General features: G+C 41.0%; 1 protein-coding gene across 3 annotated transcripts in view; it reads left to right on the forward strand.

The window, feature by feature from the left end:
• Positions 1 to 15,293, forward strand: part of SPECC1 (sperm antigen with calponin homology and coiled-coil domains 1) — an 89,148-nt gene that overhangs the window by 37,898 nt on the left and 35,957 nt on the right. For all 3 annotated transcript variants that reach the window (XM_074889825.1, XM_074889827.1, XM_074889826.1), the window contains 4 exons: positions 6,916 to 8,483; positions 10,347 to 10,554; positions 11,226 to 11,299; positions 11,864 to 12,042. In XM_074889825.1, the coding sequence (XP_074745926.1) occupies positions 6,916 to 8,483; positions 10,347 to 10,554; positions 11,226 to 11,299; positions 11,864 to 12,042 (2,029 nt within the window). The remainder of the gene's footprint in view (positions 1 to 6,915; positions 8,484 to 10,346; positions 10,555 to 11,225; positions 11,300 to 11,863; positions 12,043 to 15,293) is intronic.

A 15,293-nucleotide genomic window follows, 5' to 3' on the forward strand; every position in this document is an offset into this window, starting at 1 on the left:
GTTGTTTGCTTTTTCTCATGCCACCATGGAAATGTGTCAGTTTGTTTCCTGTTAATTAGGATATCGGAAGATCTCTGGTTAGCAGGGAAGTTGTTTTTTAACTGTTTCATTTACTTAAAGGGAAAAAAAGGGCAGGGAAGAATAGTGCATATCAATGAAGTAGATAAGTGTACAAAACTGAAATCTTTTAATGAAAAAGTACTTTAAAAGAGCCAAATGTACACCAATCCTTCTTCTGTGCTGTGTAGTCATCATTTCCCAAAGGATATTCCTAGTTCACTCTTAATCATTCTCAATATCAATCTCGGGATCAGTGCTGGCGCAGGTTGAAAGCGATCTGCCAAGTCCCCTGGGCTTTCAGTTAAGCTTTGAGCTCTTGGTGGCTTAGCCACTTTTGGAAAATAGATTTTAAGCACCAAGTTAATTAAGTTCTTGAAAACTTTACTCTGAGTTGACAGAAGAAGACAGAAAATATAGCTAGGTTCCCTGTAACATGTACTACTTTATCGTAGGGAGTCAACAGAGAGTGCAATGACTGTAAGCTAATACCATCTTTTCTGGTTTGTCTGTGACTAAATTCAGATCAACAGTGTCATGGAGTCACATATTAATGCATTGTGTTAAGTTGTTCATTTCATTGTGTGGCTGGAAATTACCTAAGTGGTACTTGGGTACTGGAGTAATTTTGAAAATGGCACATAAAAGCTGCTATTACCTGCCTTGTAACACCAGCTTGTAAATCTGTTGTGAAAGCCTGACTCTTCAGTTCAATGTCTAGTGGCATTCTAGATGCTTTCAGATATCCCAGTTGCCCTCTGTCTGCCTTTCGGGCACAGGACAGGTCTCCCACAGATACTGTCAAACCTTTCAGCTCAGTGAAGGTATTTTAAATATACCTAAAGGGCATCTGAAATGGCACTAGACATCTGTATTTTGGCTTCCTACACTAGGTGTTATAAACCAGGTGGAATTAAGGTACACCTGTGACCCAGGTTTGTTTTGCATAAGAAACTCAAAGTTGCCTAAAAATAGTAATAGGACCTTACACAGGCAAGACTGAGCACATATGAGTACGTGCCTGCATTACCTATCTGTTGCTGTATGTTGCCAGTGCTACTGTGGATCCTCAGCAAGATCTTGGCAAAGCCTGAGTAAGTGCAGTCATTCTGAGACCGGGATCTACCGAAGTCACAGCCAGAGGATAAGCTGAAAACCAAAACTGATAAGAAGGACCTATTTCAGCTAAACCACATGTGATAGAGCACAGTAAAATTGTGTGGGGAGGTTTAATAACTCTTATTTGCTGTACAAGTATGGGCTGTTAACAGTATTCTCTTTACTTGGCTATTCTGCTAAATGCTTGCAGCCCACTTGATTTATACTAACCTTTCCCTCAAGGTATTGCAGGAATCACTTTTCTATCTGAGGCTTGGGAGTTCTGTTCAGATGGCAAAAATTATTAAAGTATCTTAGCACATGGGAACAGAATTCCAGAACAATGGAAGAATTGCAGTCTTCTGTTGGCAGAGAAGCTATGAGTTAGCGCATGATTTCTTGTTGCATCTCTTTTGTTTCACTATTCCTTTTTGAGGTGGGAGGGATGCAAAGAGAAACAGGACAGTGAAATATCTGGTCTGTTGCAAATGCAGGAGCTGGAATGAAAGAGATGTAACAGTCCTCCTAGAGCAGCAAATAATTGTGAGAGTACAAACTTGTCTGCAGGCAACAGTTTGCCTTTTTGAAACGTATGACTTTAACATTGCAGAGTGCTATGAATAGCTTTCTTTTATTTCATGTTATCCTGCCCTTGCAATTCAAATAAGGTATCCATTGTTTAAAAACATCACACCAAAGATGCATCTGTCTTCATGCTTTAGTCTTACATGACTGAAATGCTTTCTGAAATGAATCAGTGATCAGCATGATTAAATTACATAGATGAACTCTACATCTGAGGAGACTTACTACCTACTTAAAGCATGGAAGAATGAATTGCTAACATGGTTTTTAAAATATGTTGAAGAAAATGTGTTCTTATTGTTCTTAGCTTAAGAGTTGGCAGGATTAAAATTTAGGAAGAAAGTATAAAATGGAACATTCCCTGTTAATTCGGTCCCTGGAACAGCAGAAGCCCATGGCATTAACCTCTGCGTTATTAATATGTTGATGGAGGGAGGGATTAAGATAAAGGGCAGGTTGTGGGACACAAATGGCACAAAGGCCAGAGGCAAATAATCTTGTATTGATTCCAGTTCTAAAAAATAGATTCAAGGTAGAAATTAGAAGGTGTTTCTGTGGTCAAATGAAGTCACTTCCCAACTGAAATTCTTTCTCTGCTCCGAGGCTGGAAAAACAGGTATTTGAACTGTTAATTATATAAGAGTCAAGTAAAATAAATGTAACTTCAAGGCTAGTGCTTTACTGGGAAGACAGTGATATGTGCTATCCCAGAGCACACGGAGTGTGAAGGCAGATAAACTTACTGAATCTTCTTTCCAAAATGTCATGTGTGTCTCCCCTGTGACTATGGTAAAGTGTAACACCTTCTCTCCCTTACTCTGCTATAACTGTAATTACATTAGCGGTACTGCATGGACTTTACTTTGGAACAGCAGTCCTGTGTGTTCCACCTTAGGGGACTGGGAAATGGTTTTCTTTATTCCATAGTCAATTTTCTTCTGGATGTGGATGCCCCTATGGGAGCTGATGCAGCAGGTGCTGAGAGCTTAGATCAAATATAGATCATTATGTGGAAAAACTGAAGAGTAATCCTGTTCCTTCCTTCTGTGAAAGACATTGTAGCTGTGCTGAAAATAGGATTATAATGGCCTAAGATCATCATGAGGGGTCAACTTTTATCTCATTAAAGTCCCACTTTGTTTCTGACACCAGCGGAAAGTCAGCCAGTATTCCCTGGCAGAAAGTGGTGCAAACAATAAAGCTGCACAGCAGGCCACCAGCCAGGAGCTCCAGGATCCTGATCCTTACTGACTTACTGTGACCTTGGGTGAGGCATTTCATTTCTCTCTCCTTCCCTGTCCTGTAATCTAGAGTTAACAATTATGTTTCAGAAGATTTTAGTCAAATAGCTGTTAATTTTAAAGCGCTTTGAAAATTACAAGCTCTGTATACATGTTAAGGTTTAATCCCTCACGCTTGAATATATGGCTGATACTGAAAATGGAGGAATTCTTACAGAGTGCCAAGGCGAGGAATGTGATGATAAGGTGACCTCAGTCTGAGCAAAACAGGTTTGCAGGCAATAACTCTCAGTGGAGTAATTCAGGAGTAGTTACCAGTTCCTCTGCAGTGGGGGAACACAAGCTGAGCTCATTAGCTGAGCGAGTTGTGGGACTGGGAGAATGGGAGTGGTGCAAAGGGAATGAGAAATACAGTGTTGGGCAGAGGTAGCCTGAGCTTGGATACGTGGGACAGTGGGAAACAGGGTTGTGCTCAAATTTGGCAAGAGAATAGTTAAGCTAACAGGTTGGGCAGGGTGGACGGACAGTGAAAACAGGCATGGAGGTGCCTAGTGCCATTTTGACCATATAGAAAGGTATTTAATAGTTTGGATTTCTTTTTCCAGGATATCTCCTTCGAGATGTAAGACTGATGGTTTTTCTCCTCCCTGCTCAAAACAAGCAACTTCTAGGAAGTGAAGTTATGCATGATTCCAGCCACTTCAAGCAGTGGCATAGATCAACCCTAGATTGGGTTCTGCAGCTTAGCAGGCACATGCCTGTCTGGCGTCTCCCATAGACCGCAACCAGTGTGGGGTGCTGAGCTAATCAGCTCACCAGGGTGAGTGGTGACCATACAGCCCTAAATGCAGTTCCCACACAGTGGGTGCCTCGGGCTGTGGGGCTGGCAGTTCCATTTAAAACTGCTACACTGCTCAATTTCAAGGTTATTCAGAGGGGGAGTTGCCCATAAAATAGAGTTTAAAGTAGTGCTTATACTTGCTTTGGTGCTTTGTAATCAACACACACATGCATTCTAAATTATTTCTTTTCTGGGCTCTCTGTGGCTTTTTAGTATTGCATGGCACTGTTTTGAGGAGTGCAGTAACATACGTAAACACTTCTATGTCATGAAAAAAACAGGTTGGTTAATGGTTATTGATGGATAGCAAATGCTTTGTGATTTATGACAGAACAAGTCAGCAGAGCATGGAGTCTTACAAAACACATGGGACAGGTTGAGTAAGATCAGAAACTGCACTGGTTGGCAAGCTGGTGAAGTACAGATAATCCCAGTTAAAAATCCTTAATTGTTATCCTTATGTATACATTTTCCATTGCTCAGGATCATGTTGCAATTGTCATCTGGCGGTGATTAGAAGCACGCTGGTATTGCTACCAGAAGTGCTATATTTCTCTTAGGAAAAGGTGGTTTTCTCAGTGCTGTGCAATTTGAACCAGTGTGTAGTAGCATCATTATTTCTTGTAATGTATCTAATACTGTCCAGTCAGCATTACCCACTACTTACATAACACTACCCAGTCATGTGCTGACCAGATGACAGCCATGTCATTGCAATAGTTGGGCATTTAAAAAAAAAAAAGAAGATAGATATTTGGGGCACTTGCTTTGTCACAAAATTTTATTATAATGGTAGAAAACCCCCTCAGATTGAATAAAAGTCTGGGACATAACAGAAGGCTTTAAATCCACCCCTTAGGCTCCATTGAAGAACATCTTTAGCCATTTGTAATGCGTATTTTACATCTTAAATCTGTAGTATGATTATAGCTAGTGTGAGTACTGGTTCTCTACTCTGGACACTTGTCCTGCTGTACGTTCAAGACATTCATTCAAACAAGGCCCTGTGCTCTCTCGCCTGGACACCTGGGGTTCACCCCATGGGAACCTTTGCCTCTGAGCAAGAAGGAGCTGTGCCGAGCTGGTATTTCTGCGCTGGAAGCGACGCATCGCATCATGGTCCATTCAGTTTCCCTCTTGTCCTTCATCTTGTGGTGTTAGCTGCATCTCTGCTAAAAGCTTTGCTCACCCGCTGAGCTCAGTGTGGATACCGCTTACAGGTGCCAGATCTTGGCAGTTGGGAGCCCTCGGGTTAAGAAATGGGATGAGCAGTGAGCTGGGGGCCGTCAGCTCTGACAAGTGAGATGAGTCTCCTCAGGTCTGGAGTCGCACCAGCAGCCATTTGAGTTGCTGAGGAAGAACTCCCATCTCCGCCTGCGCTGCGCTTTTCACTGGGAGCCCAGCGCTGCCTTGATATGTTGGCGTCTCCAGCTGTAGATGACTAAATGAAGCTGTGTGGGCTGCTCGCTGTCCGGCCAGACTGTCCCTGCTATCTCTTCCCATAAACACTGGAGCCTTTGTCTCTGGCCTTATCGTGCCCCTGCTATCACAGAACCCTTTCTGTGCTCTCCTCCCAGCACAGCGCCTCTGTGTTCAGGGGTCTTTTCTTCAGCTGCTCTTTGTCTCCGGGTGTTTATTGTGCCTGCTGCAGAGTGTGTTTGTTTGGGAGAGAGGAGGAGGGGCTCCTGTTTGTGTGGGGTTTATAAACCCTGTGCATTCTTCAATAGAGATGCTGAGCAAACTGGGTGGTGTTAATATTAACCCTTCACTGACCTGCGTTACTGACAGTGCATCACTGCACCGAGATTTCTTCAGTGTGAAAAATGCTGTGGGAGGGTTATGAATTTGCTTGCTGTGTGAGGCAGGGAGTCTGCTCCCCCTTTGGTTTTAACTGCACTTTGATTTTTTTTTTTCGTGAATGCTGCACATGTGTATCAGCAAAGAGAGCCTCCCAAATGTGGGGAGATGTGACTGATTCTAGGATCTCCCCCAGAGTGCTTCTGGAACTTGTTTTTATTGCAAAGACTGGCTCACTAGCCCTTTCTGTTTGCATAACTGGCCCTTGCATCCTGTTTATGTGGCTACAGCAGACAATCTCTCTTCATTGTACTATATCCCAAAACTTTATGGCTCTGTACTTTAGGGCTTTTTCTTTTGAGTAAGGTCCTGAAAACAGGAATGTCTTAAATTCACAATGTTCACTTGTAGTGGCATATAGTACCTCCCCTTTGAACCAACTTCTTTTCTTTAACCAGCTTGTTAATACTTTCATGGCTGGGATGGTTCTTATTCTTTCTTCAGTATCCATGGTCCCATATTCCAAGAGAGCGCTTTGGAAGATGAAGATCAGCAACTCAGTAACTTTATTTCCATTTCCTTAATGCTTTGTATTAAGTTGGTTGGGGGGGAAAAAAAAAGCAACCAACAACGAAACAGAACAGCATTAACTTTCTAATGTCCTTTTGTTCTTGCTCCATAAGAGGATGGAAATTTATAACATGGAAAATGTCTCGTCCATCTCTGCAAGAAGCTGCAGCAACACAATTGTCTTAGTGTTAGAAGTGCCAGCAGAGTTTTGTATTTCACTGAATCTATACTCGGCATAAATGTTTCAGACCTTTTTTATGATGATCTGCATAAACTGAGCACAATGCAAATACATTAGTTTTATGTGTGATAAAATGCTCATGTGTGATAAGAAAAGATACCATCTTTTAAAAAAAAAAAAATCATCTTTAAGTTACTGAACTTTTCCCCAGAAGTTAATAGGTTTAAATACAGCATTTCACAAAGTAGCATAAAGAATTTTTATTTTCAAATAATTAATATCGGGTTGCAGTTCATGTATTGCAGCATCTACGTGTTATATTATTACACTGGGAAAAAGTTCAGCAGACTGTGTTCCTTTGCAGGGAGTGAGAAAGGAAGAAATGCAAAGTAATACAAGCCTTTGAAACATGAATCCACACACAGTCATGACTAAACCTATTCAAACATTCAGGTGTTTTTTCCAAGACTGCTCTAGGCTCTAGTGTTGTGTGACTTGTTTTCATTATGAACAAACTCAATTTGCCTCATCTCTTTCTCTTCAAGGAACAGTTTCAGCTGCAAAGCGCACGGGGATTCCAGCACCCCGGGAAATATCGTCATCTGTATCCAGAGAGAGAGCCGTATTGCGTGGTCAAGCCAATACTAGGAAAACACAACCCAGCCCCACCTCTTCTGGTACACCGACTCCTACCAAACATGTGCGCCCCACTAGCAAGTCCAAGCAGGAGAATGAAACTGGTGACAAGGCTGTTCTGGAATCTCAGGTTAAAGAACTGCTGGCAGAAGCAAAGACAAAAGATTCTGAAATTACCAAACTCCGTTGTGAATTGAAGAAATGCAAAGAGAAAGGGTCACTTAATGCTGAAGGAATGGGTGCTTCCAACCAAAATTTAGAAACAGTATCACCTGTTGACATAGATCCATTAATACGGACCCTTCAGGAAAAAAACAGGACTTTTCAAAAAGAGCTTGCTAGCCTGGGAGAAGAAAATCGTGTTTTGAAAGAGAAATTGCTTTATCTAGAGAACTCTCCTCTCTCAGACACAACAACAAGCAGTGGAGGGGACAGCAGCCTCCCAACCCCAACTACCCAAGAATCCAGTTTTGGAAGCCCATCAAAAAATGTGTCGAGAGGTGAAGTGGATGAGCACAGGCAGCACGTGAATGGGGGTGCACTGCGCAATTCAGGTTCTTCCAGCAGTGATGTGACTAAAGCTTCCCTGTCACCCGATGCATCTGATTTTGAACATATAGCAGATGTACCTTCCAGGCCAACATCCTCCAACAGCAACCACTTCAAAGGTTCCAAATGCTCTACTTCAGGGAGTTCTCCAAATAATATTAGTGACCTTTCTGTTGCATCTCTTACAGAGAGAATACAAAAAATGGAGGAGAATCACCACAGCACAGCAGAAGAATTACAAGCCACTTTGCAGGAGCTGTCGGATCAACAGCAAATGGTGCAGGAGCTGACAACTGAGAATGAGAAGCTAGTGGAAGAGAAAGCTCTCCTGGAGACTTCCTTTCGTCAACATAGAGATAGAGCAGAACAGCTGAGCCAAGAAAATGAGAAGCTAATGACTCTCCTCGAAGAGCGATCCAAGAATGAAGAAAGCAGAGCTCAGGAGGGGAAGGTCATTGAACTGGAACAGAAATGTGCAGAAGTTCTTGAAAAAGCACAATTTGAAAGAGAGAAATTGCTCAACATTCAGCAACAGTTAACCAGCAGCCTACGAAGTTTAGAAAGGGAGCATCAGGATGCCCAGCAGGTGATTAAAAGCCTGAGAGAAGAAAATGAGAAGCTACTTAAACTTCTAGAAGTGGAACAGCAGAGCAACAGCACAGTGACAAAAACTCTGGAGGACTGTAAGGTTGCCTTAGAAGGTCTAAAAATTGAGAATGGCTCTCTCAAAACTCAGTTAGAGAGTGAGAAACAAAAGGCTGCAGAAATCAATGTGATGGGATGTACTACTGACAACTCTGAGGTGCAAGAGATGCTGAAAGTAGCCCACGCAGAAAAGGATCAGTTAGAAGCATCTTGCACTGAGCTTAAACAAGAGCTGCTGAAGGCAAACAGTGAACTGAAGCACGTTCAGGGTCTGCTATCTAAGGTAAAGCAGTAACAGCTGTAAAATATAATGGTTTTTTATCTGTCCTTCCATAAATAGGTCATTGTTGGCCTTTAGCTTGTTGTTGAGCCATTGATTGTAAGTTTCCAGGATTTAAATGGCATGAATTAGTTTTAAATGGAAGCTCGGGTCATATGATATTGTCTCTGTTGCTATATGCATATTTTCCCAAGAATAACTGTTAGCATAGCTCTGTTTATAAATTCAAAACTAATCTCCCCTAATATCTTCTGCAGAATTTACTATTTTAGTAAATAGAATTGTGTTTATCAAAATTAGTGCAAAGAACAGGTCAATTAAAAAATACTTTGATATTATGTGAACAAATGTTAGTGAAAATCACTTGGTAATCCAGATGGAGAGAAGGGCATGAGTAGTTCGCAGCAAATATTAAATTCTGAATAATTAAGCATGATTAATTAGTAGTGAACTATAGGTGTGACTGGTCATGAGAACACAAGGACATGAGCTAATGCTCAAAGAAGCTGATATTTACACCAGCATGACTAATGATGCATGGACAAGCTCCAGATGAGATTATTTTCATAAAACTAAAATAATTTTACAAAACTGAGAAGTATTCTGTTTTGGGATAGGTAAAATCATGGCAAAAAAAATTGAATTATTTTAGAACGATTTTTTTCTGCCTCATTTGGTAGTTTGTATCTTTGCTCCAAGCAAGCTTAAGTCAGTTACTCTTTCTATTTCCTGTGTGTTTTCATGTGTATTTTCTTGTTCAGAAGAGAGCGGCAATGTGAGGAGTCGTAGAACAAGTGTTAATAAAACATAAGCCAATGATTATGTCCCACCACTGCAGAAAGAGCGATAGTCAGTGTGTGCAGCCTTTCCTGTATGGGGACGGGATCACGAGAAGAACAGTGAAATTGGCTAGTGGCAGAGGAAGAGAGCACTGCCAAAAAGCACCTCCATGATTTGTGTGATTTAGAAAATCCAGATGTCCTTTCAGCTTAAATAGGTGACCACAGCAAATGGAGTTAGTAGAGGAAGCTCCCCAGTGCTTACTGGAGCTGCAGTTTATGAAGAATAAATGAAAAACTGCTGAGTGCTCAGACTCTGTACCAAACTTTTATTGCTTGGTTTGGAAACCACAGATTTCCTCCATTTTTACTCTTCCTTTCCCTCGAATTAAGCTGTTTTGAATCATTGGCTATTTGTGACACCCAAATAAGACCACAGGCTTCTGTAAGGCTGCCCTTCAGTCAGGCTGTGCCAGTGCTGCTCACTGAATTGGCAGCCTACACATTGCTTTTCCTTAACTTGTTCAGACTCAGAGATCTCCCCCCAAACCTGAAAGCATTGATCTGTGGGCCTGAGCCAACAAACTGAAGTGCAGCAGATTCCCCCTTCAGTAATTCCAGATGTCCTGTATCCAGAAATATACTTATCTGCAGTAGCTAACTCTACTGCGTTTTTTCACAATCTGTTGAAAATGCGCATGGTAAAAGCAGCAGAACTGTTAATGTGGATGAACTGATCATAGTCTTGGCTCTAAGGCAGTGATATCACTCTCATAATGTGATAAATAAATAGATATGGAGCTTTCCAGGAATATAATTCCTCTCTGTTCATTACCTGCAGAGATTGGTTTGGAATTATTTAATTTTCTTTATAACATCTTGCTTTATTATCTTTATTACCAGGAAAGAAAACTGACATTCATAGCTCATCTATGTTTCATGAAACTGTCTCACTCACATTGAAACTCAGTTTATACAGTGCTTAGAACACAATTTTTAAATCTGTAAGATGCCCAGTAAAATCTCTAATGAGGGATATCTCTTAAGAAATAAAGAGAGACTTACAGCCTGCTTTCCTCCCTTCCAGGCTGAGAATGAGTGTGGTCAGCTGAGGGAGGTGTGTGACCAGCAGGCCGAGCAACTGAGCAGAACCAGCCAGAAGTTGCAGGAAAAAACATCAGAGAATGAAGCAGATATAAAAAACCTGAAAGAGACCATTTTCGAGTTGGAGGACCAGGTGGAACAACATCGTGCTATAAAACTTCACAATAACCAGCTCATCAGTGACCTAGAAAGTAGGTGGAGCTGAAAAAAGAATTTCAGTGAACTTATTCAGGGGCCTCGGTTATGGCTGCAACAGGGAGGAGGAGGAGGAGAAGGAGGAGACACGTCTTTATGCGAGAGCCTCACTTTAGAAATATTCCAGTTTTGGCCAATCCTTTCTGTTCATGCACAAAAGTCACTATTTTAACAGTGCTATAGAAATAATAGTAGAGACAGTCTCCAAGCCTCATTCTTTAGAAAAGAATGTATTGCCCATTCGAGAATTATTGGCCTTTTAAAGAGCTTTTAGGGAAGAGCACTAGTAAGAGCAGAGAAGTGGGGGCTGTGGAAGGGCAGCTGCCACCTGGTGGAACGAGTGGCGTGTTTCTCTTACCCGTGTCACCTCAGTGCTCCAGGGGCCTGTGTCATCACTGAAGAAGTGATCCTGCACGTGTGATTCTGTCCATTTAAGAGTCTGGTTTAATGCCTCAAAATAATGACATATTTCAGAGACGTTTGAGTAACAGATCTACTGTTGATTCCATTCCTGATCCATTGGCAGGGTATCTTTAATTTCAGCTTAGTCTATTTAGTGGCATTACTAGAAGCAAAACCAAATAGGCTGCGTGCCCTCCCTTTTTCACTTTTCACCCTTGCCCTTATGTGTTTAATAATCTTTTCCCTTTTTTTTTACTGTTCCTAGGTAAAGCAATGAAGCTGGAAGAACAAAAACAAGATACAGAGAGGCAGCTGAAGGCTTTGACTAAGCAAATGAAGGTAAGGCTTAGACTCCATGACAAAGCTAACCTGAGCTTTAATTGCAATACTGGATTTGAGAGAAGCATTGTATTTTTCTAGAACAATTGTAGAAAGTTCTTTCTACATCGTTTCATTCTCCGTTTTCTTCACTCATTTCTAGTTGTTTCTTTGCCTGCAAAGGAAAAATACAATACATCTTTGCAAATTACTTTTGCTTTTTTTGCCTGTGAACTTCTGCTACTTTTTGGAACAGTCATTCGTGCTTCATAAATCATCAGTGGCAATGAGCTATTTTCAGCAGCAGGGACTGTTGTAGTATCACAAGTCTGAATGATCAATAGATGTAGGAAGATTGATTATACTTTTTGCATTGGAGTGGAGAGTTTAGCATCAGTTTCTTCTTTGACAATCTCATTGGTACTATGTAAAGAGGCAAGTATTTAGTTTGAGCTTGGCATCATCTTGAAATTTTGAAATCCTGGTTGTTTGTGATCACTGAAAGAGAGATCAATAACTAAGTGCTCAGCTCAAGTAGGTGCATTTTTACAGCAAACAGTTTGGGGTTCTAATTGTTCTTTCTAGGAAGATACAGAAGAGTGGAGGCGTTTTCAAGCTGATCTGCAGACTGCAGTGGTTGTAGCCAATGATATTAAGTGTGAAGCCCAGCAGGAGCTCCGTGTGGTAAAGAGGAAGCTTCAGGAGGAAGAGGAGAAGAGTGCCAGACTGCAAAAGGAACTGGATGAAGTGAAGGGCACCAACAGGTTCGTTACTTGTAAAGGACAAGATTTGATCTCTGTGACTGCTAACATGCATGCAAACAGTGCTTTGTCAATAACTATTCATTGGCTTGGATGTGCCTCTTGTCTGTTTTTAACTCTTCTGACAGATTTTGTTGACCCCTATTCTAAGATGTTTCTGTTCTTTTTCTTTTCGGCAATCTAGTTCTGTCAACTAGGCCATGAAGGTTTTAATCAGCAAATATTAAGTAGTAACAATTGCCAATGTCCTCTTACAGCTTTGTTCTCAATACCGTATTCTACTGTGTTTTATTGCCTTCATAACTCTCTGTGCAGCTGTGTTAAACCATCTGTGAAAAGGTTTGTTGGCTACGTATATTCAATGGGACATCCAGAAGAGAGCTCCTTAACCCGAGAGGAGTCAAGGACTGTGTATGTTCAAGTTAAAAGAAGGACTAGCTGGACTTTTGTTCTGCAAGTCTGATACATGTTGACTGAGTGATCAATGCCAGTACTAGGGTTGCTCATCTCGCATCTCCTGCCTTAATTTGAAAACCTATGATGTGATTAGCTATGTTAAATGGTCTGGACTGTGGCCTGGGTTAGCATTTAGCCCAGAAGTGACTTTGTTATGTAGTAGACCCACCTGTAAGACAATTGCTGTGGGCTCAGTGGTTGGAGGGGGAACAGTAATTGTGAACCATTCAGAGACAGACCCCAGCGTGGTAAGCTGTATATTTGTGGGGCTTCCCTCTGGGGGAGCACGGTAAGAACAAAAGTGACTTTTACAATTGAATCTGGAACCAGTACAGATGCCTTACAATGTGGCTTTTATGCAGTGCATGGCCTTTTATGTACCACCTTTCATTCCAAAAATCACACTGCAATTGAAGTACTAAATAAGAAGAGATGGAAAACAAAAGATGTATTGGAAGGAAGAACCAAAATGTCTAAAGATGATGGTGCTCTGCTCTTTTTTGCATTGATGCAAGCAGAGCCAGCAGAGCTGCAGTGATGAAAATTTGTAGGGGGGAATGAAGAAAGACAAAACAGTGGTACTGTTTATCAAAAATGTGTGCCAAATTAATTTTGCTCCTCTAGATTTTTCCATTTAATTTCTCTCCTGATAGATTCATGGCCATTGGTAAATAGCCACAGGAACATGATGAATCCTGTCGCTTCTTTCAGGTGGAGTAACAGCCCAGCTTTGTTGCACGTATTTTCTCACTGTTTTCCATTCAGCAGTTTCCACAGCAGCTGTACAGTAGATGGAAGTAAAAAGATGGGAGGGCTTTTGTGTGGAGGTGTATGGATCAGAATTCCTGAGTTGAAGGAACAGAAATACTTCTTTTCAGAAAAATAAAGGAATGTGTTTAAGCTCCAGTTTCATTATCAGAGTCCCCAGTGGATGCAAAGAAAAGCTATTACAGTCTATGTATTCAGACAAAATGATTACCAGACAGTACTTAAGTTCTGGGCTCTGTTTCCATTCCTAATTTGTTCTTAATGAAATTTCTCTTGTTTAGAGTGGGGTCCATATATAAGGGCCAGAATCATATACTTGTAGTTTCCCCTCTTTATTTCTTTTTTAAAATGAAGATGTATTTGATAATACTTGAATAGAGATGACCTGCTAATTTGCAAACTGGGATATTTATCTTCCATGTATAAGGAGCATGGCTGCATTGTCAGCTCTTTGGCATAAGAAGCCCAAACTGCAAATACTGCTTTTGAATTTAGATCCTCAGAATCCATACATAGTAGTTCCAGAAGGAGGTATTCAGACATGTATTTAATTAAGTCAGTTTTGACATTTGTCTCTCCCTCTCTTTCACATACATATAGATATATGTCTGTCTTTGCGTCATGCTGACTATCTGTATAGCTTGCTTTGAGTATTACATTGGTCATGGAGCCGAATACACTGTCTGCAGTGGACAATACTTATTCTCTTTCAAAGATAGGTGTTGAGACCAAATTCTTCATCTGTCAATTTAAGTATAACTAATTTGACTCATGGTGTCCATGCAGAGAGTGCAAAATTTCTGTACTGAGTAGTATGGAGAAGGTAATGAAGCCTATGTAAGTCATTGTCTGAACAAACAAAGCACTGAAATTTTAAAACTGTACTGACCTATAAAACAAATTCTTGAAGTCGCCAAAGCTCCTGCTGAGAGCCAGTTCTACACTCCCAGTTATTTTTGCATTCCCTAGGTCACTGTCTTTCCCAACACCTCAGCTTCTTTCACCTGGAAAGTGCTGGGGATATTTTCATTGTTGCTTTTAGTTAGCTTTCACAAATGCTACTGCCCAGAATCAGCAGTAGAGTCTGGTACCTGCAGTGACTTCTAATGCATGCTTAGCACTGGTGGAAACAGTTTGTAGCGTGATACCTTAACACAGTCTATAAAGTATTCCTCATATTTGCTAATGCTGAGCAGCTGTGCACTCAGCTGAATATCTGTCAGTCCCCAGTGAAAGTTTCCTGTCTGATTTTTTTTTTTTAAGCCCTGATTGGAAAATATACCTTCCAAATAGCTTGCTACTCAAAAGTTTTTGGCAAAACTTCAGCTGTCTCTTGAGGGTCATTAGACTCCACCTCATAAATTGATCTTGAAGCCAATTTATCTCCTACGACATCCTGCCATTTTAATGTTTGCCTGTGGCTCCCTGAGTTCCTGCCTCCAGGTTTGATTTCACCGTTACATTCTTCTAATCAGACAAAAAGTCATTTTTGGTTCAGGAACAGCCAAAGAACTTGCAGAAAAAATCCTGATGAGGTCATCAGAGTTCATCTGAATAAAGGTAAGAGCCTCCCAAAGGCATCTTTAACACCGATTAAATGTCTAATTCTATGACTAAGAATGTTGGGGGGAGGTTGGACCACCATTAAACAAATGGAATAAGAGAGGAGTTAACCTGTCCCAAGTTAGTACTGATTGAAACCTACAAATTCATTAGCCCATGTTTCAGACAGTCTTCTATGATATTTTACATTTTAATTAATGTTATTTCTCTGCAGTAAAATGCAAAAGCTTACAATCCACTGTTGTCTGTCTCCTCACAGGTGGTGGAAATTGAAATTATATAGTCTCCATCCTTGGAGGTTTTCAAGACCAGGCAGGATAAGACCCTGAGTAACCTGGTCTGACCTCATAGCTGACCCTACTTTGATCAGGAAGTTAGACTAGGTGACTTCCTGAGGTCCCTTCCAACCTGAATTATCCTGTATCAAGTTTCATCTTTTCAGAACACTCATCTTGGAAATAAATTCG

The sequence above is a fragment of the Strix uralensis genome, chromosome 20, assembly GCF_047716275.1.
Source record: "Strix uralensis isolate ZFMK-TIS-50842 chromosome 20, bStrUra1, whole genome shotgun sequence".
Classification (NCBI taxonomy): Eukaryota; Metazoa; Chordata; class Aves; order Strigiformes; family Strigidae; genus Strix; species Strix uralensis.